Source organism: Drosophila elegans, unplaced genomic scaffold, assembly GCF_018152505.1.
Source record: "Drosophila elegans isolate 14027-0461.03 unplaced genomic scaffold, ASM1815250v1 contig_208, whole genome shotgun sequence".
Classification (NCBI taxonomy): domain Eukaryota; kingdom Metazoa; phylum Arthropoda; class Insecta; order Diptera; family Drosophilidae; genus Drosophila; species Drosophila elegans.
Window position 1 is genome coordinate 4,215,345 of NW_024545578.1, and position 23,822 is coordinate 4,239,166.

At 39.7% G+C, this 23,822-nt stretch overlaps 4 protein-coding genes across 7 annotated transcripts; 1 reads left to right on the plus strand and 3 right to left on the minus strand.

Annotated features, from left to right (window-relative positions):
• Nucleotides 1-1,054: 1,054 nt before the first annotated feature.
• LOC108145714 lies at nt 1,055-2,637 on the plus strand. The gene has a single exon (XM_017271275.2). It carries the CDS (start codon nt 1,183-1,185, stop codon nt 2,497-2,499), a length of 1,317 nt encoding a protein of 438 aa, XP_017126764.1. The 5' UTR covers nt 1,055-1,182; the 3' UTR covers nt 2,500-2,637.
• Nucleotides 2,638-10,357: 7,720 nt separating this feature from the next.
• LOC108145728 (alpha-(1,3)-fucosyltransferase C) lies at nt 10,358-12,463 on the minus strand. 4 transcript variants are annotated; one of them, XM_041708406.1, is made up of 4 exons: nt 12,356-12,424; nt 12,279-12,303; nt 11,258-12,213; nt 10,358-11,006 (listed from the first exon to the last, which is right to left on the minus strand). In XM_041708406.1, the coding sequence occupies exons 3-4, from the start codon at nt 12,196-12,198 to the stop codon at nt 10,586-10,588; spliced, it is 1,362 nt and encodes a 453-aa protein (XP_041564340.1). In that variant the 5' UTR covers nt 12,199-12,213; nt 12,279-12,303; nt 12,356-12,424; the 3' UTR covers nt 10,358-10,585. The 4 variants fall into 4 exon arrangements, with proteins under 4 accessions (XP_041564340.1, XP_017126780.1, XP_041564339.1 ...); XM_017271291.2 differs by lacking the exon at nt 12,279-12,303 and having other exon boundaries at nt 11,258-12,259; nt 12,356-12,463; XM_041708405.1 differs by having other exon boundaries at nt 12,289-12,433.
• Nucleotides 12,464-17,047: 4,584 nt separating this feature from the next.
• Nucleotides 17,048-19,021, minus strand: LOC108145613. Its single transcript, XM_017271149.2, has 2 exons — nt 18,657-19,021; nt 17,048-18,596 (listed from the first exon to the last, which is right to left on the minus strand). Exons 1-2 carry the CDS (start codon nt 19,019-19,021, stop codon nt 17,048-17,050), a joined length of 1,914 nt encoding a protein of 637 aa, XP_017126638.2.
• A 187-nt stretch (nt 19,022-19,208) lies between these two features.
• Nucleotides 19,209-21,223, minus strand: LOC121467092. Its single transcript, XM_041708175.1, has 2 exons — nt 20,829-21,223; nt 19,209-20,763 (listed from the first exon to the last, which is right to left on the minus strand). Exons 1-2 carry the CDS (start codon nt 21,221-21,223, stop codon nt 19,209-19,211), a joined length of 1,950 nt encoding a protein of 649 aa, XP_041564109.1.
• Between the last annotated feature and the right edge of the window lie 2,599 nt (nt 21,224-23,822).

The following is a 23,822-nucleotide window of genomic DNA, read 5'->3' on the forward strand; positions in this document are numbered from 1 at the left end:
TCTTCTCCAGTACATACTAAATACGAAGTATATCCGAGACAGCACTTCCAGCCACCAGCCACCGCAGCGGAACAATTGATCAAATATCATAATTTATCAAATGACAATGCAACAGGCGGCAGTGGCGGCTTCGGCCTCAGAACGTTTCCATTCCCGTATTTACTTGCCCCAATCCCCACACCACATACCCCGATCTCGGCTTACCGATCCAAGATCCCCGATTCCCCCATTCGAAAGCTACATCTTAATTTATTTGAACAATTTAGGTCTGACACAACACAACGGCCATCGTTTGGCTGTCGTGTTCTCGGTTCTCTTATTTATTTCGATGGTCAGTCAGTCGGGCCCCAATCTATTTAGCATAATTGCAGCTCCGATTGGAACTGAGAACCGAGAGCCGAGACCAGATGATAATAATGCACTCTTGTGTGGGGTCTGTGTGTAATCCTAGATAGGCCACAGTGGGTCAAATAACCAATAACCAAATTAAAAGGCTAGGGAAAATATTGGGACAAACCGTTTATTGTTCTATTATGGTAAGTCTGGTCATGGATTAGCTCTAATCTTACAGAGAAAAGCATACTTTATTGGATTTGGAAAGATTTCAAACAAAACTGTGTCAAGTATGTTCACAAATTGGTACATTTATTTGTAGTAGATAGGTTTCATTCTGGTCTTGGTTTTCTTTAAATTATTTTTTGGGTAACGATTTATACCTTTTGAGCTTAAAAAATTATTTATTTTTCTTGTGGCCTAAATAGCTATTATTAAAGTAAACTGAAGAATTCGCGGAAATATGTATTAATTCAAAATTCATGAAATAAACATTTCCTGAAATCTTTGGTACTCATATTTTGAGTTGATTCTACAATCTTAGTAATTAAAGTAATTGTAATTTGTAACTGTAGTTGTTATTGGCGTATTAATGTAAAAATAATTAAATTAACCTTTCAAAAAAATTGTGGTTCCCTTTTATATGAATTAATCTTACAACATTTATAATTTAAAATAAAGGTTTTGGAAACAGCATTCATAATATCATTATGCCTGGAAATTGACTTCATTTTCTATTATAACTGTTATATTTGAAATTTTTTGTGAAGTGTTTTGGATGGAGTGCATATTTTGCAAAATTTGAATAGGTCATTTTCTGTCTTTCATTTCTTTGAGATCTAAATTGGAATGGACAATTTTGAAAGGGCAAAGAAGCTACATGAAGAGGCAGGAGTTCCTCCTGGTGGTATAAAACGCTGCTGTTGCAACTGCAGAAGAAAACTGGATCCCTACCAGCTTTTCGATGACAACGTGGAGGACATAGCCAAGAGCCTGGCTCAGATAATGCTGATTTGCGGCCTTAGTACAAGCAAATCCAGTGCTGCAAAGTCTATAATCAAGAGGGCCTTTGTTTACCATGAGCGACTGCGCACAACCTGTCCACCGGCTCCAGCTCCAGGGACTCGATTGCATCGCGAGGATTTGCTGCAGGCTCTGCGCCTAAAGTGTGAAATGGAACCTGTGGAGGCGATGCTCACCTATTCGATCATCAAGAGGGCCTTCAAGGCCTTCTATCATGGCAAGCCACAGGTGAGCATTAGTAATCCCATAGTGGATGCCATGGCGGTGCACACCCAGCAAGCTGCTTGGATGCATGCTGCCCACAAGACCTCGAGAATCTTCGACAACTACAAGGCGGCCTTCTTCTGGGCCCACAAACACTACGAGCGGCAGATCAATCTGGTGTACGCTTCGCTCTACCAGCGGATGACCACCAGATCGGATCCGCTCCTGGTGCCGGGATGCCCCTGCAAGGGCTGCTCCAAGCAGGAGGTTCCCGGTCATCCCAAGGCTGGCCAGAGGCCCATGAAGAAGATCAAGCTCTCGGAGGATGCCAATCTACCGGAACCCTGCATCCTTTGTGGCCTGCAAGTGCCGCGAATGGAGAAGGGTGCTGATGTGAAGATCAGGAGGAAGCCACCGCGACCCATAGTCAACCATGAGGTCAACCTGCCCAGATGCCAGCAGTGCAACTCTCCCTTCCTGATTTGTGAATGCAATATCGATCAGTTGACTGGCGAGCAATTCGGGGAATGTGGACAGGACTCTTACAAGGTCAAGTGGTATCGTCTGGAGGAACCAGTGCCCATTTCACAACCCATAGCTAACCACAAATCGAATGGCGAAGGAGAGGAGGACACCAGTTTTGCGGAGGTGATGGAACCTCCAGAGGACTGGGACAATCACCACTGCCCCCTCGACTGCAAACACGACTCCTGCAGCGAGTCTTCAAATGTGTGCCATGCCACCTCGTCGTCCGGATCTTCTTCGCACAGTGACTTTGCCAGCTGCATGGACGGTGAAGGAGAGGAGGACGTGGTGGCCCAGCTGGAGGAGTACCTCAACAAACTGTGGGCCGAGGAGGTGGCTCAAAGGAAGAATCCGTCTTATGTGCCACGGGCCATCGAACCTCCCGGTCCGAGGTGCACGAGGTGCAAGGACTAATTGTACCACTTATATTACCTTTTTGTTTGGCTTCGACTCATACATATTTATCCGCTCATGATTTGGCTAAATAAATTATTGAGCAGTGGAAAAATTAGTTGCTATCTTACATTAAAGATTAAAAAAAAGTACCCAAAATCCGGAAGGTTTAAGTCCATAACTTTTCTATTGAGTATCTGATTTCAAAGTGGTATATCTTTAACGCCTTCGTGCTTAGTTTTTTAAAAAACTGCATTAAAAACTTGGTTTGTAAATTCGGGTCGATTTTTCGCAATTTTAATGATGTAACCCCTTTCAAAATTTCCGAAAAACTCGTCTTTGCAGAAAAGTGACCAAAATCCTGCAGTTTTAAATCCATAACTTTTCTTTCCGCCACCGAATTTCCAAGTGGAGTATCTTCAAAGTGTTATGGCTTAACCCTCTAAAAACCTGCATTTAAATTTTGTTTTAAAATTATGAGTTGTTATGTATTGCGCAATAAAACCTTAACAAATTTCCGAAAAATAGCTTTGCAGAAAAGTGACCAAAATCCGGCAGTTTTAAATCTATAACTTTTCTATTGAGTATCCGATTCCAAAGTGGTATATCTTTAACGCCTTGGTGCTTAGTTTTCTAAAAAACTGCATTAAAAACTTGGTTTGTAAATTCGGGTCGATTTTTCGCAATTTTAATGATGTAACCCCTTTCAAAATTTCCGAAAAACTCGTCTTTGCAGAAAAGTGACCAAAATCCTGCAGTTTTAAATCCATAACTTTTCTTTCCGCCACCGAATTTCCAAGTGGAGTATCTTCAAAGTGTTATGGCTTAACCCTCTAAAAACCTGCATTTAAATTTTGTTTTAAAATTATGAGTTGTTATGTATTGCGCAATAAAACCTTAACAAATTTCCGAAAAATAGCTTTGCAGAAAAGTAACCAAAATCCGGCAGTTTTAAATCTATAACTTTTCTATTGAGTATCCGATTCCAAAGTGGTATATCTTTAACGCCTTGGTGCTTAGTTTTCTAAAAAACTGCATTAAAAACTTGGTTTATAAATTCGGGTCGATTTTTCGCAATTTTAATGATGTAACCCCTTTCAAAATTTCCGAAAAACTCGTCTTTGCAGAAAAGTGACCAAAATCCTGCAGTTTTAAATCCATAACTTTTCTTTCCGCCACCGAATTTCCAAGTGGAGTATCTTCAAAGTGTTATGGCTTAACCCTCTAAAAACCTGCATTTAAATTTTGTTTTAAAATTATGAGTTGTTATGTATTGCGCAATAAAACCTTAACAAATTTCCGAAAAATAGCTTTGCAGAAAAGTGACCAAAATCCGGCAGTTTTAAATCTATAACTTTTCTATTGAGTATCCGATTCCAAAGTGGTATATCTTTAACGCCTTGGTGCTTAGTTTTCTAAAAAACTGCATTAAAAACTTGGTTTATAAATTCGGGTCGATTTTTCGCAATTTTAATGATGTAACCCCTTTCAAAATTTCCGAAAAATTCGTCTTTGCAGAAAAGTGACCAAAATCCTGCAGTTTTAAATCCATAACTTTTCTTTCCGCCACCGAATTTCCAAGTGGAGTATCTTCAAAGTGTTATGGCTTAACCCTCTAAAAACCTGCATTTAAATTTTGTTTTAAAATTATGAGCTGTTATGTATTGCGCAATAAAACCTTAACTTATTTCCGAAAAATAGCTTTGCCGAAAAGTGACCAAAATCCGGCAGTTTTAAATCTATAACTTTTCTATTGAGTATCCGATTCCAAAGTGGTATATCTTTAACGCCTTGGTGCTTAGTTTTCTAAAAAACTGCATTAAAAACTTGGTTTGTAAATTCGGGTCGATTTTTCGCAATTTTAATGATGTAACCCCTTTCAAAATTTCCGAAAAACTCGTCTTTGCAGAAAAGTGACCAAAATCCTGCAGTTTTAAATCCATAACTTTTCTTTCCGCCACCGAATTTCCAAGTGGAGTATCTTCAAAGTGTTATGGCTTAACCCTCTAAAAACCTGCATTTAAATTTTGTTTTAAAATTATGAGTTGTTATGTATTGCGCAATAAAACCTTAACAAATTTCCGAAAAATAGCTTTGCAGAAAAGTGACCAAAATCCGGCAGTTTTAAATCTATAACTTTTCTATTGAGTATCCGATTCCAAAGTGGTATATCTTTAACGCCTTGGTGCTTAGTTTTCTAAAACACTACATTAAAAACTTGGTTTGTAAATTCGGGTCGATTTTTCGCAATTTTAATGATGTAACCCCTTTCAAAATTTCCGAAAAACTCGTCTTTGCAGAAAAGTGACCAAAATCCTGCAGTTTTAAATCCATAACTTTTCTTTCCGCCACCCGATTTGCAAGTGGAGTATTTTCAAAGTTTTATGGCCTAAGTCTCTAGAACCCTGCATTTAATTTTTTTTTTTAAATTATGAATTATTATTTTTACGGCTTAACTCCTTAAGTAATTTCCGAAAATAAAAACTTTTTTATGGTTAATTTTTTGAAAGAAAGGATGGCTAAAACTTCTGTCACTTCTAGAATTACGTTAAGTTCATCGACTCGCCATCTGATCCCTGATCCATCCCACACCCACTCCCACTCCCAGACCTGGGCAATCGATCGCCCACACGGGAGCCGGCGCTTATCACGCGCCCACAGATCGCGCCTTGACAATGGCCACTTAAAATGCCATTGCCGGTTGTAATCGCCTCTAAATTGCTGGCACCTCAGTGCTGGTGCTGGATGCAATGGGTTGGAATGGGGATGGGGGATGTGGCATTCAATGGGATGGAGCTGGAGCTACTGTTGTCATCGCGGGCTGCTCCGCCCAGCAGCTCCCAGGAGCTTCCACATAAATCGCTGCGTTTATCTAAGCACTTGCATCTTACGCTGAAACAGAGCCACAGGGCAGGGAGTTGCGGATTTTGGCCCGTTCACGCTCCTCGCCGCTTATCAATCTCAGCTCATCTGCACGCAGAACAGAACAGCGTCGAACTAAACCGAACTGAACTGAACCGAACCGAAAAGACAAGAAAAACAAAACGGAGCGGAGTGGAGAACATCTTCTGCGAAAAATAATTCCGCAACTTGTCACATTTTGTAAGATTCAAAGTCGCGGAGACAGCAGGCACTAAACTGCAGACGCCTCTGCGCCAGGGATTCTGGGATTGGCCAGCAATGAGGAGTCCTTGACTGTCGGGATGCAACTATTTAAACAGGGTAGTTCTAAATAAGAAGGTATAATCGACTGGGAAAACTAAATATATAAATTTTAAATCACGTCATGTAGTAAAAAAAAATTATTTAGTGCTGAAATAGTTTCTTAATTTTAGAAATAAACACATCGCCTATTTTAGAAACAATTACTTTAATATTTAATGAATGAAATTCTTAGAATTAAGAAATAAATATCTTGTTTTACAAAAAATATAACCTATAATGGAGTTTATTTTGTCACATGGGATTATCTCATATCAATAACAATATCATAACAATTTAATTTTTAAGTTTATGATGATAACTGAAAGTATACACATTAAACTTAAGCAATGTTTATGTCCTTTGTAGAAAAGATTAAATAGTTTAAGTCTGAATTAAGAGGGTTTCCTTCAGTCGAATTATCACAAATTACCCTCACTATTTTTGACTAGGCTTAGACTTCACCCTCGAATTCCCCGTCTGACTCCCCAATGTCTCTGCATCGGTCTGTCGCTGTGGCATGTTAAACTGAAGTCACATTTGCATATAGATTTATTTTTATGGCCTCTGTCTTTGGATGGCTCGTGAACTATTTATGTGTGACGATCGAATCGGATGGGATGGGATCGGTTGGGGGAGAGATCTGAGCACAGACCCAGTCCGAAGATCGGTTCTTATTGCCCAACTTTCCTCCCATTAAAAGATCTCCATTAAATATTTGGAAATATTGGAAAATCTCTAGATTATTTCGTCTTGCCAAATTCTTAATTATGATATGCTCACATTGGATTTCTCTATTACCCCAGATTTGATGTGTCTCCCCATTCCTATATTTTCGATGGGGATTAGTTATTGTGTGTGGTAAACAAAGCTCTTACACTCAATTGAGTGCCACTTCTCGGTTTGTGGATGGAACTTGGAAGCTGTTTAAGAGACGCAAGAAACCATTGAACTTTTCAATAGCCATCAAATTTGCGTCTAATGCGAACTGAGTCTCAGAAAGTTCCCCACCATCGTCTTCAAATTTGTTATGCCCCTGCATTCGATAGGCACTGCAGCCACTCGAAGTTCACTTTGAATGTTTCATTCTGATGCACTCAGAGAAAAATATTAGTCAAAGTAATTGTTATTTTTCAAGACTATTTAAGATATTTAATTTGTTGCGAATCAAATATTTGATTTCTATTTACTAAAAAGAATATAAGCTGACTAGTTACCCAATTCCTTAAAATAAAATATATGCATGCCTACATTAACAAGAATTTAATATTAATTTTAAAAACAATATTCTTAGGAGTGAGAGCTATTTAAATTTGTACTAATTTTCTCTCGTGTATGTTCTGTTCTGATCAGTGCCATTGTTGTGGGCCTGGAGCTTAATAGTCTTTTTATAGCTGCACTTTTTCAACTTCAATTAATGAAGTGTCGAGTTGTTAACACCAAAACACACGCCTTACTCCCAGTGGTGCAGCCTATGGCTCCCGATCCCCAATCCCCGATCCCCGCATCCATTTACCATTTAGCATCTCACCATGGACGTCTATTTCCAAACATTTTGGCCAGCCGCGTGATGGGAAGATACTTCGTGGCTGCTGCAGGTGGGGCAGCCGAAAATGTAAACAAACAAATTAAAACGAGCATCGACAGCAGCCGCAGACTTCGCCTCAGGTGAGAAAACGGGCACACGGAGCCGGGAAATGGGGATATATGGGAAAAGAGGCCGAAGGGAAAATGCATTTTCACGGCAGCGCGAAACGCAAACAACCCAGACAGAGAAGAAGCCGCGGAAACGGCCAGAAGCTCTTTAATCCCAAAAAAACTTTGGTAGCACTTAACGGTTTACGAGGCTGCAGAGAAGGCCTTTAAAGTTTAAAGTATTTAGATATCAAAGTGGGAAAGGAGATGTGGAGCCAGCCGTAAAGCCCTCTATCTGGTGCATTTTTTGGCGACACTTTGTCGTGATTGAGTAGTTTAAAATTAAAGTGTGATTAAAAGCGAAACTAAAACGTTAATTTCAGGGCTCGAAAATTTAAGATAAGTTGTGTTTAGAAAATGTAATTAAATGCAAATAGGAGATGGGAAGAAGGAATTTATAATTAATTTCCAGTTTTCTTGTACCTATTTGTTTAATATGTAAAATAAACACACAAAATAAATTACAAAGGTTTATGTAATAAAATATTATTAAATATAGGAGTTAAAATTTAATAAATAAAAATAAAGAATTAAATTATATATTTATTAGTCGAACATCTGAAAATTATAACAGCATTCAAATAAAATAAATCATTGAGAAAAATGTTGTTGTTATTACAAATTTACTATAAACATCCTATAAATTATGTGGGTACTAAGTATGAAGTAAAAATATTAAATTCATTATATTACATATTTATTAGTCGGATTTTTGCAAATTTTTAATTCAACATTCAACTTAAATCAATTATTTTAATGAAAAGGGTTTTTAGAAAAGAATAGTTTTGTGTTATTCAAAATATAGTATAAAAATCTGATAAATTATGTTGGTTTTCCCAGCGTCACACATACCCCCTCCCTTTTATTTATTGATCAGTTAGTACACTTCTCACATCATCCCATTGTGGTTCAGTTTGCTCTGCTGCTTCACGGTGTCCAGAAATCAGAAATCAGTGTGGGAAAACAGTTGGAGCGTCAACTGAAGCGCCGCTTCCACCTGAAACTCCAACTCCAAAAAGAAAGAAAATCTGGAGAAGGCCGCCGCCAACGCATCCGAGAAGTTGGAGAAGTTGGAGTCCAGAGCGAAGAACAGTGAGAAAAATGTTAATGATAAACCTGTTTGTCAATTAAACAAAAATATTGTAATAGTTGATAACAGAATGGGCAAACACGAAGTGCACCGAGAGGGAGTGAGATGATGAGAACTTCCCAGAACCGAAATGGTTTGGTATGGAATAGGTAGGGTATTGGCGGGGATTGGAGGAGATTGGAGGGGACTGGAGGGCAGAGGAGCAACAAGGGACAACCTGTCAACCCAAAGGGCCCAAAGGCTGGACTGACTCGATGTGCTTGACTTTGGTTTCATTATCGCCTCGCCTTCAACTTGAATTTTACCATGTTCCAGGCCCAGTTCGAATTATGCACTGGGAAAAATTCAACGAAATTTGCATTAAAAAATGAAAAGTTCTTTAAAGTTTTTTTCTTTTACAGGGCACGGGCCAGATCGAATAACTATACCATACAGCTCATAAGGAAACAATCGGAAAAATAAATTGAAAAAAAATTATTCATTGGAAAGTCATCAAACCTGTACTGTTTTTAACCATATACGCTTCAGAATGAAAATATGGTCGTTTAATAGAATATTTTATATTTGTAATAAGAAGGCCCAATTTATATAGTTTTAATGCTCAGTGCATTCGCAGTCACAACTCTCGGCCATTTGGCCACTCTGGCTTATTGTTTAGTGAAGCATTTAACTTATAAATATGGTTGTGTGTGGCAAGAGGAAAAGTGTTTTGTGTATGTGATACCGTTTTGAAAGACATTCCGAGTGGGGATTGTGGATGAAGAGTGAGTTCTAGTTGGGCGGGGGGAAATGGGGAGCATCCCGGGCACTTCACTCGCAGCGCTGTGAAATATTTCCCATGACAATTCTGTTTGTTTTTCGTGCATTGTGTTGGCACCTCCTCACCTGCCTGTCGCCTGTTCACCTGGACTCACTCCACCTCCACCCAACCTATTCCACATTTCTGGACCGCCTTGTCTTGTCGTCGCCCACTCGTTTCGCTTTCGGGCTGCCCAACGCAGGTCCCACTCCATCTGCATCTGCATCTCATCTGGGACCAGACCATCGCTCCACAATGTGGAACAAGTTTGCTCTATTTGCTTTATCTATGCCCATTGCCGGTCGTCACCGGCTGTCACTGCTTTTTTCCCAGGCACAAGGCTCCACTCCAGAGCGACAATAGCTGCCAGGCAATCCCAATTCCCTCTGCCTCTTCTGCCCATCCCCATCGGAGATCGAGCCCCATTTGGCCTCCAATTGATCTCCCATATGGCGGCATTGGCTGATGGGTATTTCAACAGGTCGCCCGGCACGGGTTGGCATGCGAGGCATCCTGCCATCCTTACAGCCTTCCAGCAAGTTGCTAAAAACACCAAACATTTTAAAGGGAATTATGCCGGTTTTTGGGGAAAGAAATTCGAATACAAAATACTCTGACCATTAAAGATATGTTTAAACAAGAGATTTATATATAAAACATTATAAGGCAGTAACATAAATCATGCAAAATGTAATAATCTTATTTATCGTTTTAGGAATCTCAACATAAATTAAAGCAACTCATTTATAACATAATATATTAATATAAACCATGTTTTGAAAAAAGTTATTTTCCTTGATATGAATTTTTTATAATTTTTCATCTCATATGAATACAAAATACTAATCTAATTTATCTACCGTAATAACATTTAAATATAATTAATAATTATAAAACATATTTATTTATTAAAATAAATCATTTTCTGGAAAATGCTATTTGCCTTTAAATGAATTATTTATAACGTTGCAACTCAAATTAAACTTAAACGATTTTCAATATTAATAAAATGAAACACTTATAAGTTCACTACATTATTTAAACAGTTTTTCAAACAATTTTCATTTCTTTTTTAATGCTAACAAATTTTGAAGCAACCTGTTCTCCTCAATAGAGTATAACTTATTAAGCTCCCTTCATTCCAAAGCTGTCGGCGAGGTCAATGGAGTGCCGCCGAAATTCCGCGAAATTAAACCAGCCAAAAAACACAGAAGAAACCCCCAAAACGAAGGAAGAACAAACTCAACTCAACTAAACGGAACCACACCGAACGAGGGCAATTTGCGATCGTTGGTAATTATAATTGACCAAAGTCCAGGGACTCAGAGGAAGGTGGTGGATCGATTGGGGCACTGGTATTCGGCTGAAGTCCACCATTTGATGAAGTCCAGTTTGGAGGATCTCTGGCCAATCTGGCGCTCCTCGGCGGGTTTTTGGATGAGGGAGCAGAGGGCGCAGTAGGGTTGGGAAGTTTGGCGCAGCTTGTAGATGGAGTGCCACCAGAAAAAGCGATTGTACTCCTCCCGGTTATTGGCCAGATCCATTAGGTGACCCACTAAATCCTTTGGAGTGGAAAAGTCCAGGCCTCTGATATACGATTGCTGTGGTACCAGATTGGTTAGATTTCCTCCTCCGATCAGGACGGGTACCATAAGTTTATCCATGGCCATGTACATCTGCGGGGGCACATAATCGGGACAGGCGCTTGTTTCAAAGATGAGCATAAAGTGGTAGTGACTGCAGCTAGGGGAGGGAAAATAAAGGTTAAATTAATAGATCTAGCTTATGCCAATATTTCTTTTTAGTTCAGATTAAACGGATAGCTTTAATTCCATTAAAGTAAATATATGTTTTAAAATATTATGTTTTTGAATCAAATAGAAATCGTTCTAAAAAAAAATAAAATGTTGAATTATATCAGTCTATTGATATTTGTTTTTACTATTCCATTTTTTGTTGTGTTAGTATTGGGATGTATTCTCTAATTTACTTACTCTTGAGAACCCAGACAACTATCATGGGCATCGATATCGGCATATTTTCGCAGTTCCTGCAAATACAGGCTCCCCGGAAGACTATTCTGATCCACTTCGTATGTTAAGTACACAGCCAGTCGTGTCTTTTTTAATACTTCTGAATCCAGACGTTGGGGCATAGAGCCCGGCATATCATCAACTAAATTATTACTGGGACTGCGGAACCAGTTGAGACGTCTGGCCAGATTGGTATGGGAGAAGTAGTAGTCCGTCCAGATCAATTGCGAGTCCAGTCGATAGGTCATGGTCAAATTGAAGGGGGGCAACATTGAGCCAGCCATTGGATTCTGCGCCAAACTCAGTGGCTTCTTGGCGGCATAGACGGCATAGTAATCAGGAGTACGCTTGATGATATTCAAATCTTCAAAGGAGTAGGGATGATCGGCACTGAAGACCACTGCATCAAAGGGTTTGTCGTCATGATTTCGGCGAGTGGAGACCAGACAACCACACTCCATGTGTGCCGATCCACCGGTTGGTAATTGCTCGTTCCAAAGCAGGATCATCTTGAGACTGGTCTCCTTCTCAATCCTTTGGCGTCGGTACAAGGGAATCGTGATGAAGAGCAGACAAATGGTTACCACAGCCACAATGGCTTTCAGGACATTCATACACTGATTGGGTGAGTACAACTCACGCTGCAGATTCCTCATAGAAACTGGAGATCTTCGGGGGGGAGGCAGCCTAACAGCATCCTCTGAGTTTATCGAATCCGTATCCGGCATCCTTCGATTTGTATCCTTACCATCTGCGTCGTCAAAAAGAAGCTGAGGTGGCAAAAACCTGGGAATGTCCTCAATTTCATCAGTTTGCTGACGCCGTTGCTGCTGCAGATCGGGATTCCGGCGGAAACTAAGGATCTTGTCCACTGGCGTCGCTCGTAGTTTGTCCATCGGCATTGTAACTTGATGACACTTACAAATAATTTGACAATAAAGTTCTTTAGCAATTGGTTTAGGTCTAAAATAAATTAATTTACATTGGCAAACCTTTGAAAATATGTGCTACAAAATGGAAATGGTAATCCAATAATAAAACAATTTTTTAGATGCAAACCTTGAGTGCGATTTCTTAAAATAAAACCTTAAGAAAATTGGGTGTTATTTGGATTGAAAAGAGTTTTAGTTATTGTAGACAAATTTTGAGTCAAAAATCAAGGCAAACTGTTGCAATCAAAATAGAGAAATGCGTTATTTAATTTCTACTGAATTTCAAAAATAACATACAAATTTAACCTTTGCTGTGTAAACAATATTTTACATGATTTATGCTTTAATAATACGTCTGGAAACTAAAAAATAAATATTTATTAGAGATGCTCTTACTAAAATAGAGAAATGCTTCTGCAATTATGTTTATCATACTCTTTGATTTCTATTCAGTTTCTAAAATCAAATATAAATTGTATAACATCAAAACGTCGCTGGGAATTGATTGTCTCGATCGGCCAACTGTGGAAAACCCTTTTCAATCAATCCAGCGTTTTTCCCCTCCCCCAACCTGCCCACTTTGCATTTCCGATTTGGCACTTTCATCAGGATGCCCACCGACACTTCCTCTCTCGCCTTTTTGCCGTTTTCAACTCGTTCAGGCGAACAGGAACAAAGTAATCAATCATTTTGCCAAACCATCAGAAACATGACAATCTGCCAGAAAATTTGCGTAACGTTTTACGATTCACCGTTGGGTAAGGGAATTCATGTATATAGCCAGCACGCTGAACAATCCATCGATGATGTATCACTGCAATTTCGAATATTCATTTCGCAGTAGTTGTTTTTTCATCCTGCATGCCTTCAGTCTGGGCTCATTTCAAATGCGTTCCGCATTCGCGACGAGGATGTGGAGTGGGTGGTTGACTGGGGGAGGAGTTGGGTGGAGTGGGTGGAGTGGGTGTCGAACAGTGGACAGTGGGGAGGCCACTTTGCGGACGTGCCAGGCGCTTGAATGGATCGTTGGCTGTGTAGTGGATGGATGATGCCGGTGTCATTGTTTCCCTCAACTCACCTCTCCCATCCTCCTTCACGCACGTTGTCTCAATTATGGGAAAGTGCCAGTGTAAAAAGAGAAAAATATGTATACAAAGAGGGAGTGCACTTACAAAATGATTGTCCCTAAAGTTTTTCTTATAAAATTAAAATTAATTTTAATTTAAAATTCGTACAATTTCTTAAGTATTTCTATTTTTACAGTTTTTGTGGAGCTATAGTTGTGGAATTGGCGTTTAGTTTTACAGCACCTGCGGAAATATATTTATGGCATTGGCATACAATTGATTACAAACAATGATTGCTTATAACATTTTACTAACATTATCGTCATATTTTAATTTCTTTAATATTTTATAGCTTTTTTTAGGTATCCTGACTAGTGAATTTAATGTTTAAGCTTTTAAAAGACATGATAAGATTAAATATTGTAGGATAAAATATATTTGACAGTAAACATATGTAAGAATATGCTTAAATATGTTAATAAAATAATAGGTTACAAATTTAATTATTAGGAATGATTTCTTAAAGACATATTTAATATGAAGCTATGAAGTGTCAGACCAAAATTATCTCTGATAAAAATGCTCAGAATTATTTTTAAATAAACACAATTTTTATTACTGTAGCAGTGCGGGAGGACTTACCAATTTTCGAATTGACAACCATTTAAATGTTACGCATCCATGTTAACTTCCACAACGTGACTCGCCAGGCAGAAATATTTAAAATGGGATTCGGGGAAGAGGAGACCATGTAAATTGCCTGGATCCGATGAGTTATGAAAGTGAAATGGATTTGTGATTGCCGGCCAAACGAGCGAAATTAGAAGAAGCCTGGGCCAAAACAAAGAAAACCCAACCGAAGCGAACCCAAACACATACCACATATAAATTTTAATTATTCCCGCGAATCGCTGGCGAAGGAAAACGAATGCATTCTGAGATCCCAATACCATACCAATACCATACCAATACCAGAGCGATCCTGCTCCAAGTCGGCGAATGGAATTGAAATTCCATTGTGAATATTTTTTGGGGGCGTTGCCGGCGCGTCGAGAAAAAATGCAATAAATATGCATATGAGAGAAGCTCACCTCCGAGGAGGTGCTTTTAAAAGGAGTCCCAAAGGGGCTGAGGAGTTATGGCGATTTGAATAATTTGGTTCCCACACTTTCGAAGATCTCTCTTCGCTGGCAGCCGTTTTTAATTAAAGTTATTAATACTGCTCCTCAGACTAGGTGATTTACCTAAACCACAAGGTCTTCCATGTCTGCCCATTTCCATTCTTCGCTTCACCGCTGACTTTTGACTTCTGACTCATGGCGGGGGCTACTTATCGGAACTGGAGGTGTCCTTAAGCCCCGATCTCGATCGGCAATTAAATGCCGCACACATTGTTGGCAACTGCTTAATTATCCATTCGATCCCATTCGATCGCATTCGATTCGATTGGATTCCAAAGAGCCGCCTCTAACTCGGACCTTTGGGCTTAAGACTTAAGGAAAGGAGCTAACGAATTAACATGTAATTATCTCAGCTTGGGCCGCTGGCCAAAGGAAACGCATCGAATCGCCGGCGACACCCGGACCAATAACAAGCTGGGGTAGCAGAGATGACAATTTAGCTATTAAAAAAAAAACAAAAAAATATACATGTTTTTAGATATAAAAATAATTTTCTAAAAATAAATTTATAAAGAAATTTGAAAAATTAGTTTTCGGTAACGAAAATAGTTATTGTAAGCTTGTGTAAGCTTTTGCAATTAAAATTTAAGTTCCAAAACCGAGTAAAAATAAAAAAAAAATTATAAAATAAAACAAAATCATTCAGTAAAATAATAAGTAACAACAACAACTATTTCATTCAAAGGCAAGTTATTGGATTTAAATTATTTTTCTTAAGTTTAAATAGCTACCATTATTTAGCTACTTTCTGTTGTCTAAAACGAGTCAGCACTGTTGGCCAGAAACGCGACTGCAGCCTAGACACGAGAAAAGATACAGATACAAAGCAAACTGATCAAGGGATTCTAGAGGCTGAGAGGTAGCAGCTGCCGCAGGTTGCGTGCGTGCCGCTTCTTACTCCGCCCCCTTCGATTCCTAATTCCTGCTTCTGGGGGCGTGGTCCTTCTTAGGCGGATTCCCAAATTGATCTTGGACTTGAACTCAGACCCTCAGACCCTCTGACCCTTCGACCGACCACCCGCACTAATAAGACGAAGGGGAAGTGGCGCTAAAGTTGTCAGTCGCCTTGTCCGCAGGCGACGATCCTCTACACCCTAATTAGGTGTTATCTACGACTTGGGTTTGTCTGCTCCTTTTTATGTGGCCGACAAAGTGAGAAGTTTCTGGCAGTGCGGTGGAGTGATTAAATGAGATACACCCCAAAGACCTCCAAAGACTTTCCCTCGCAATCAGCTTGGCGCCATCCGAATGCGGAACATTTAAATACCAGGGTTCGGCCGAAATTAGTAAATGGCCAAAACAAAGTTAAGTTAGGGATTTATAACAAAATTGCAACTGCATTTTATCTTTTAATGATTAGGGCAAAATATTGTTTTCAAATAATTAACAAGATTCTCATTTAGTCAAACAAACTGTAAAAAATTCTCCTTTTGTTATTTGCAGAAAAATTAGTTCAATTTAAATATTCAATTCTTACTAGACTTTAAATATCAACAAAGTATACTTATTTTGTTTATGTGGAAACTAGTTTTAGCACACTAATGATCTTAAAAAACCATTTTCCAAAATTAGTTTTTGCTTGTTTGATCTCTATTAAAGCAACATAAAAAACATTTTTTAGAGAATGTCACACAATTTGATACAATCACATAATTCAGAGACTATTGAAGAGACTATTTGGCTTTCACAGGAATATGACATAATTTCGTCGACTGCGTGAACTTGGTTGAGTCATCTTCACACGCGTGTTGGCGTTTTGGCGCCACTTATTCGGCGGCTGACGCTGAGTGTAATCGTAATCCATCACTGACACACTTGTCCAGTCGTTTGTGCTTATCACTGCCCGGCACTGTCCGGTAATCGCACTCATTGTCCAAATCCAAATTCTCGCGACTGTTTTGCGCAATTGATGGCAATCAAGGGAAGGGCAATTGCTGCGACCAGCGGTGGATGCTCCGAATGGAGGCTGCTCCGGTCCATCACGGGATGACACATCCGGAAACTGGCAATCAGCAGTCCGGAGCAAAGCGGATTCCGCTGATTTAACCGGAGGCAGCTAATTGTGACCCACTCTCGCCGTTTATCTATGAATGCAATTGCAAAAGTTCACCATAAATTGGGTAAACTGGTTCACAAATCTTTATTATGCACTGAAAACTAATGTGTTTACGGATTCCTAGCAAGCTCACAGGCCAAGCAATTAGAAATTTAAATTGGAAATAAATGTATAGGGAAAAATATGCTTCCCAAACTTGAACAGTCCTTAGAAAAATTAACAAGTAGTCAACAAGTACTAAAGATAAAGTTAAGCACACTGGTAAAAACAAATGAAGAAAATCCAATCCAGTTCTCTTTTATTTTTATACATTGCTGTTATTAGTAATTTTAAATATTTTTTTTATATATCATTAGACTATTTCGGAACAGTTTTTATTATCTGAAAAATAAATCCATAAGTCCAAATTTTAATTTAAGAAAATATATAAAGTTAATACTCAGCTATTTAATTTTACTATTTCTTTTTTCATTTCTGTACTTATTTAAGGGTACAATTTATTAACAGTTATATGACTAATGGCAAACGCAGTACTTTTTCATTTGTGCCTCCACCACACACCTAGAATCCTTTTCGTAGCTGTTCAACCTGCTCAGCTCGTTTACATTCATGGTCAGCACTTTAGTTCTTATGTTCCATCCCACTGTGGCCTCAAACAATCCTCTGGGAATGGCCCAAAACTCAAGTGTGTAGATATGCTCATCCGGATCCGTGGGTTTGAAGGCAGTTGCCAGTATAAGTTTTCGGTATGCGTGTCGGACGTGACCCAATTTAAATGTGTGACAAATATCTGAGATCTTCTTTTCCAGAAAGTGTTTGTTTAAACCATCCACTATGGCCTGGCCAATTTCCTTGATTAATGTAGGATCGTTGACTTTTTCGGGTGGGTGACAAGTGCACCATTTTTCATCGATGCCCGCTTCGGAGCAAGCTCGATTTACTGGTAGGTCAAAGAAGAGCGATTGACAAGTTTTACACTTAACCGCCTGGAAATTGGGATCGAAATCAGCCATGGATGCAGTGTTCAATTGCAGCAGATGGTGCAAAGTCATGTGCAGATCGTAGTTCGAGGAAAGTCGATTGCGATTGTTCTTCAGGCTTTTCACATACTGGGGATATTTCTCCCTAAACCACGGCGGCACATAAATGAAAATCATGGGCAGACGCTCTTCGAGAAATCCCGAAACTTTCCTTCTAAGAGAGTTAAACCGATCTCCGTGGTCACTCATGAAAATCACAACCGATCGATTGAATAGTCCCAGTTGCTGAAAGTTGTCCAAATACTCCTTGAAAGTACTATCCAAAGCTGTGGCTCCCGTCATGGAGTTATGGGTAAAACTGTTGCTCCAGAGTAAGCCAAACATGGGAGCCTCGTTCAGAAAGCGCTTGATGAATTGGTGACCAAAATCCCAGACATATTTAAAACTCAAATGACGGCCAACACAATAGGCCGCGCTTAGATATGAAGTCAACTTTAGAGTTGCCTCGGCAGCATATAGAAAGGGTCTTAAATAATAATCGACTGGCTTGTTCACAAATCCAGCTGCTCCATAGTTGAAAGTGCTCATGTACTCACAGTCCTCGGCGAAAGCTGTTGTATATCCCTCTTTTTTGTAACGCTTCCAGATAAAGTTGACTTCGTCCAGGCAACCTCGATAGCTTAGACCGCAATGCTTTCTCACTTGTTCCTTCGAAGTTCCCGCAAGTACGGCCAACATATTGGGTAAAGTATTGTCGCCCACTTTATTGTAGCCCTGCATCTCGAACCATCCCTCCTGATCCACATACTTCGAGACCTTTGGCATGGCACGCCGAAAGTTCATGCGGGATGTGGAGTCCAGACCCATTATAATCACACTGGGCTTGGGCTCATCCTTCTGATTCATTATCTCGAGATTTTTTCTCAACTGCTTGGCCGTAAAGTGATCCTGAACGAAAGCGAAACCATCTCGCTGGAAGGTCTTTGATTTCTCGCTTTTATTTTGGATTGAACAAGAAGTGGTTAGGAATTCGACATCTTTGGGTAGAGTCAGGTGGTGGGTTAAAAGTCGATGATCTGATAGACTAATGGTATACAAAACGAACGGTTAATGGAAGTCTGAAGCCTGCTTAACGCTAACCCACCTATATGAATCATCTGGCCGCATCTCCTTGCTGTTTCTTGTAATTTTCTGATAGTAACAGGTCAATGTAATATTTTTTTGTTTACCCTTAACTAACTCCTTGTGTATGTGCAAACGATAGAGCTTAGTTTCTGGGTCGAATTCGGGCGTTATTAGCTCTCTATCGTGGTGACAGACCTTAAGTTTTCGGCTACGAAATCTTGACATTATATCCTGGCTGAACGGATCCACATAGGGCATCTTGCAGAACTCGCTTTCCACAAAATATTTGGTAAGGTTACTTGGCTTAGATTCCCATTTTGTGGCTGTTATGGTGACTAACAATGAGCAGAGAATCAGAAGGAGTTGCTTACACCTCGAAGTCATTGTTTCAACTAACTGAAAGTTGGGTTAAAGTACTTTAATTTGGGGGAATAATCATGTTAAGCATGGTTGATGCTTTTTAAAAGTTGAATTGTAATGTAAAAAGTTATGGTCCATATTTAGAATAAGATTGTGTAATATAACATATTAAGCTTAATAAAACAAATATATATTAATATTCTCGTGGTGTTTATTTAAACGGTATACATATGCAATATTTCTTGATTATTGGGTCTTTCGTGCACTTGCTATACTCGTTGTATGACTCCAGGCGACTTATTTCGTCCACGTTCATATTTAATGATTCTTTCTGGGTGTTCCACTGTACAGTGGCCTCGAAGTGCGCCGATTTGGGCCAGGTGTCGAAAGTTATGATGTATGTGTGCCGTTCATCGTCTTCGACGGACTCATCAGTAACTGGCATCTTGCGGTCCATATGAAGGACCATTTTTAGGCTGTAGTTTTCGCAAAGCTTGGTGAGATTTCTATCCTCCAGATGCTGGTTCATTTGTCGCACCACTTCTAGAGCTATTTTCCTAGTGTGTTTTGAATCGGTTACCGTTTGAGTGGGCTCACAGGAGCACCACTTTTCACGAATTCCAGCCTGGGAACAAATTCTATTGTAGGGAAGTTCGAAGAACAGCGACTGACACTCTTTGCACTGTGAAGCCTGTAGACTTGGACTGAAATCCGACATAGAAGTGACATTTAGTTGAAGTAAGTGGTGCAAAGTCATGTGCAGATCAAAACTGGAGGACAGTCGATTCCGGTTTCTCTTTAGGTTCTCCACATACTGGGGATATCTTGCTCTAAACCAGGGAGGAACGTATATGAACATCATGGGCAGACGTTCTTCAAGATATCCCGAAGTAGCGCTTCGTCGAGTTACCCCATATCTATAGCCATGATCGCTTAGCACCAGCACAATTGACCGCTCGAAAAGTCCCAGGGCATCATATACCAAAAGATATTCCCAGAAGACCCTGTCCAAAGCAGTGGCTCCCAAGAAATCCTCATGAGTAAAGCTGTTTGACCAGAAGAGTCCAAATATAGGTGCTTTGCTTTGGAAGCGTTGCATAAACTGTTTGGCAAAGTCAAAGATGTATCTGAAACTTAACCGGCGGCCAAGGCAGAATACGTTTCCAAAATCACGTCTAGTCTTCAAATTGGCTTCCAAAGCGTTTATAAAGTTCCTAAGATAGTAATCGACTGGCTGGTTCTTAAAACCGGGCTTTTGATAGTTAAACGTGTTGATCTGGGCACAGTCTTCACCGAAAGCTGTCATATAGCCATACTTTTTGAATCTTCGCCAAATATAATTAAGGTTATTAATGAATGAGCTCCTTCTAAATTTACCTTCCAAAAGAGATTTTTCCTCGGCGTTTCCAGTGAGAATGGCCAAAAGATTGGGTAGGGTATTTTCACCCACTTTATTATATCCCTGCATTTCGAACCATCCTGGACGTTCCAGGAATTCCAGGAGCTTGGGCATAGAGCGTCTCAGGTTTAAGCGGGATGTGGAATCAATGCCCAGAATAATAACATTTGGCTTGGATTCCTCATCTGGACGACCGCCTCCTAGATTGTCAGTTTTATTATCCAAACGATCCTGCACAAACAGGAAGGCATTCTCTTGAAGGAGTTCCAATTCTTTCTTAGCATTTACGGCAAAGCATTGAACGATAATAAAGTCAATGTCCTTCGGTACCAGTAAGGATTTGATTAAGGGCTTAGGACCGGAAAAACTGTTAAGGAGAAAAACATTTTAAAATGTCATATCAAAAACTTTAAATCCTTGTTTTTAGCCCACCTAAAGTCATTATCCGGAATAAAAGCGCTTTTGTTTCGACCTATCACATGGTATTCACACTTAATTGTCGCATTGCCAACATTTTTCAAAAGCTTGTCAGCAGTGTTCTCATCTATATGGATCCTGTATTGTCTTAGTTTCGGATCGAACTGACTGATTACCAAATCATTATCGGTGCTACACTCCTTAAACTCCTTGCGCTTAAAGAACTGCATTATGTCTTCCGAAAAGGGATCCATTTTGGGCATCTTGCACGACGGACTGTCCACGTAAAATTCTCCATCTTTTTTAATAAGTTTTTCAATGTTTGGGTAACGGGAGTGCAAGCTTAATTTGGTCAAGCATACAAAAAAAAGAAGAGCACACAGTAAAAATACATTACTCCGCAGACCCATAATGGTGACTGAATTATCATTAGATAAGGTTTTCATGGCTGGCACTAATTTTGTTGAGAAATTCGATCCTCTATTTAACAGTTTAATAGGTTTATACATAGTTAAAAAAGGTTTTTAAAAATGTTAAATATAGTGCTCAACCCCTTCACTGCCAGGACTTAAAAGTTTGTCACATTATATTTTATACATTTTTGGGTATGCTGAAATATGACCAGACCGTCGCATAGCTCAACCTATTAAAATAATGTTTTAAATTATATAAAAACCTTAAACCTCTTTGTGGACAATCGTAATAATTTTCAAAAATTCGTTTTCAATTACTTAGCTATTCTGCCAACTTTTCTTACTTTCAAAGGCAGCATGGCCTTACCATTAGTTTCGTCTTCATTTAAGTGTGTTTTTCTCCACTTTTCAAATTCATATTTATGCGAGTTTGAGAGAGTGCACAAACACACAAATCATGCTGACTATCTGGAACTGCGGGCTATATCTTCCTGGCCGTGTTTATAGCGTTATGGCGTGAGACACTGGGTGAGACATGGGCAATTATGTAAATATGCGGCGGCGCCTGCCAGCGGCGAAGGACGAAGGACGCGGGACACAATGGGACAACCGCAAATTATTGCCGGCCATTTGGCGAATGAATGCGTGACAAAACACAGAGCACACAGTATACAGTACACAGCACAGAGGACAGAGGACACTCCTTGGATGGGACACGGGGAGTATTCACAGGAGACAATCGCGCACAAGGACAATGGCGGGCGCAGCGGGAGTGGCAGCGAGGTCAAAGGTCAGCCGCGCTAATGTTGTGCTAATTGCTAATTGCGATTGGAACGCGGTGAAAACAGAGACATGGACAAAGGAGCTGCTGAGGCGGCGCTCTGTCCTAATTGAAGTGTCCTTGTCGCGATGATATACTGCCGGCGATTGGGAAGGAGGTAGCTACTCGGATTGACAAAGGTGCATCTACACTCAACACTCTGGATTTGTTAAATTTTGAAAAATGTTACTCTCATAAAAATGTGTATACATTAAGACACCTAATGTTTATCCGAGTTGTGACTAACTAAATTTATTCATTAGTACATGTTTAATAAATAATAAACTGAAATTGAGAAAAAAAATAATAAAAAAACCTAGGAAGTCATATTTGTTATCGGTTTCCCTCAAATTATTTTCCTAAAATTTAGATTGACCCTTGCTACCTGCAATTCTCTGAGTGTAGCCCCTTAGCCATTCGCCTTTCATTGCCATCGAAAGCGACGGCGACATTAAGGATGACGACGGCAGCATCCGAATGGACCACCCAGAGAGCCAAACAAACTGCTGCTCTTCCATATCCTGGCAGGAGGTCCTTGGCCCCCAAAAAACCCTTCACCTCCGCTGGCTTTTTGTTTGGTAATTCGATCTGGCGCACGCGTGGCCAGCTCAAGACTTTAGGATCAGGAACCCAAAGATCCCCAAATGGATCACTCTCTGATCTTTTTCGGCAGTCGCCAGCAGTTTGAGTTGTGTGTCAGATGAAAAGGATCGGGGCCAGAGGCAAACTCACCAGTCAGGTGAGGCCAGGTGTCAAACGTGTAACTGGATATAGTATGCATATACACTGGCAACCTCCTCTGGATCAGGTCATCTTTAATTTTGGCATATGCAAAGTGGACCACCAAATTGACTGGATCGACCGTCTGCTGTTTTGGGTCACTGCTGGAATATACGCTTTAAAATTAATGGGGTATGAGGATTTGCTTAGCGGATTTGGTTTAAAGGCTGGTTTAGGAAACAATTCAAACCCTAATTATTAAGAATGCAAAATAAGGTATAAATCTTATCCCTATGGGCAAGATGCATATCTGCAATAGTATTTTTCATCAAAAACGTGACAAATGCTTATTTCATGTAAAGACATATCCTTGATTCCTAATAAAACTGTACAATATCTTAAAAAGAATAATATGTATTTAAAATAAGCCCTATATGTTTAAAAAAAAAAAAATTTTGTATATTTGAAAATGTCTTTATGAAAAACAAAGTCAATATTTTTTAAAACAATAAAATGCCAAAAAATAAATATCGCATTTTTTAAACTTTTTGTACTTCTCAGTCATAGAGAGTATGCATCCATCATTATATTAATGCTAAGCTTATTCATAATGTTCCCCCCAATCCCCTACACTTTTTTTTGTTGGGGCATTTAAAATGTGTCTTTGCCTTAAGCGCAGCTCTCGCCTGTTTCACGTTTTTTTCAGCTGGCCACCCGAGTTGATTGAAATTTCGGCAATGACCCCTGCAGCAGCCGACAATTGTGGCCAAAAGTGCAGCAGCAGAAGTGGCAGCAAAAGTGGCAGCCAAGGCAGCTGGAAGCAGCAGACTGGAAGCAGCTGCCGCCCGGGGCAACTTTAACGTGGACATTAACGTTAACAGCGACCTTAACTTTAGTGGCCAGTGGGCCAGGTCGACGAAGCGTTAAAACGCACACGTTGACAGCTTTTTTCTTTTGTTTTTTGTATGTTTTTTTTTTGGGCTTGTCTTTCTTTATGGGCTTCATGGGTTAACTGAAGCGTCGGCAGTTGCAATTTGCAGTTTGCATTCTGCTGTT

What these genes read in the sequence shown, in the direction of transcription:
- LOC121467092 (XM_041708175.1), bottom strand. Translation starts at nt 21,223, where the DNA reads ATGGGTCTGCGGAGTAATGTATTTTTACTGTGTGCTCTTCTTTTTTTT. An exon ending in ATTCCGGATAATGACTTTAG is followed by an intron (nt 20,764 to 20,828) that starts GTGGGCTAAAAA and finishes TCTCCTTAACAG; the next exon opens with TTTTTCCGGTCCTAAGCCCT.
- LOC108145714 (XM_017271275.2), top strand. Translation starts at nt 1,183, where the DNA reads ATGGACAATTTTGAAAGGGCAAAGAAGCTACATGAAGAGGCAGGAGTT.
- LOC108145613 (XM_017271149.2), bottom strand. Translation starts at nt 19,021, where the DNA reads ATGACTTCGAGGTGTAAGCAACTCCTTCTGATTCTCTGCTCATTGTTA. An exon ending in CGGCCAGATGATTCATATAG is followed by an intron (nt 18,597 to 18,656) that starts GTGGGTTAGCGT and finishes GTATACCATTAG; the next exon opens with TCTATCAGATCATCGACTTT.
- LOC108145728 (XM_017271291.2), bottom strand. Translation starts at nt 12,198, where the DNA reads ATGCCGATGGACAAACTACGAGCGACGCCAGTGGACAAGATCCTTAGT. An exon ending in AGTTGTCTGGGTTCTCAAGA is followed by an intron (nt 11,007 to 11,257) that starts GTAAGTAAATTA and finishes TCCCTCCCCTAG; the next exon opens with CTGCAGTCACTACCACTTTA.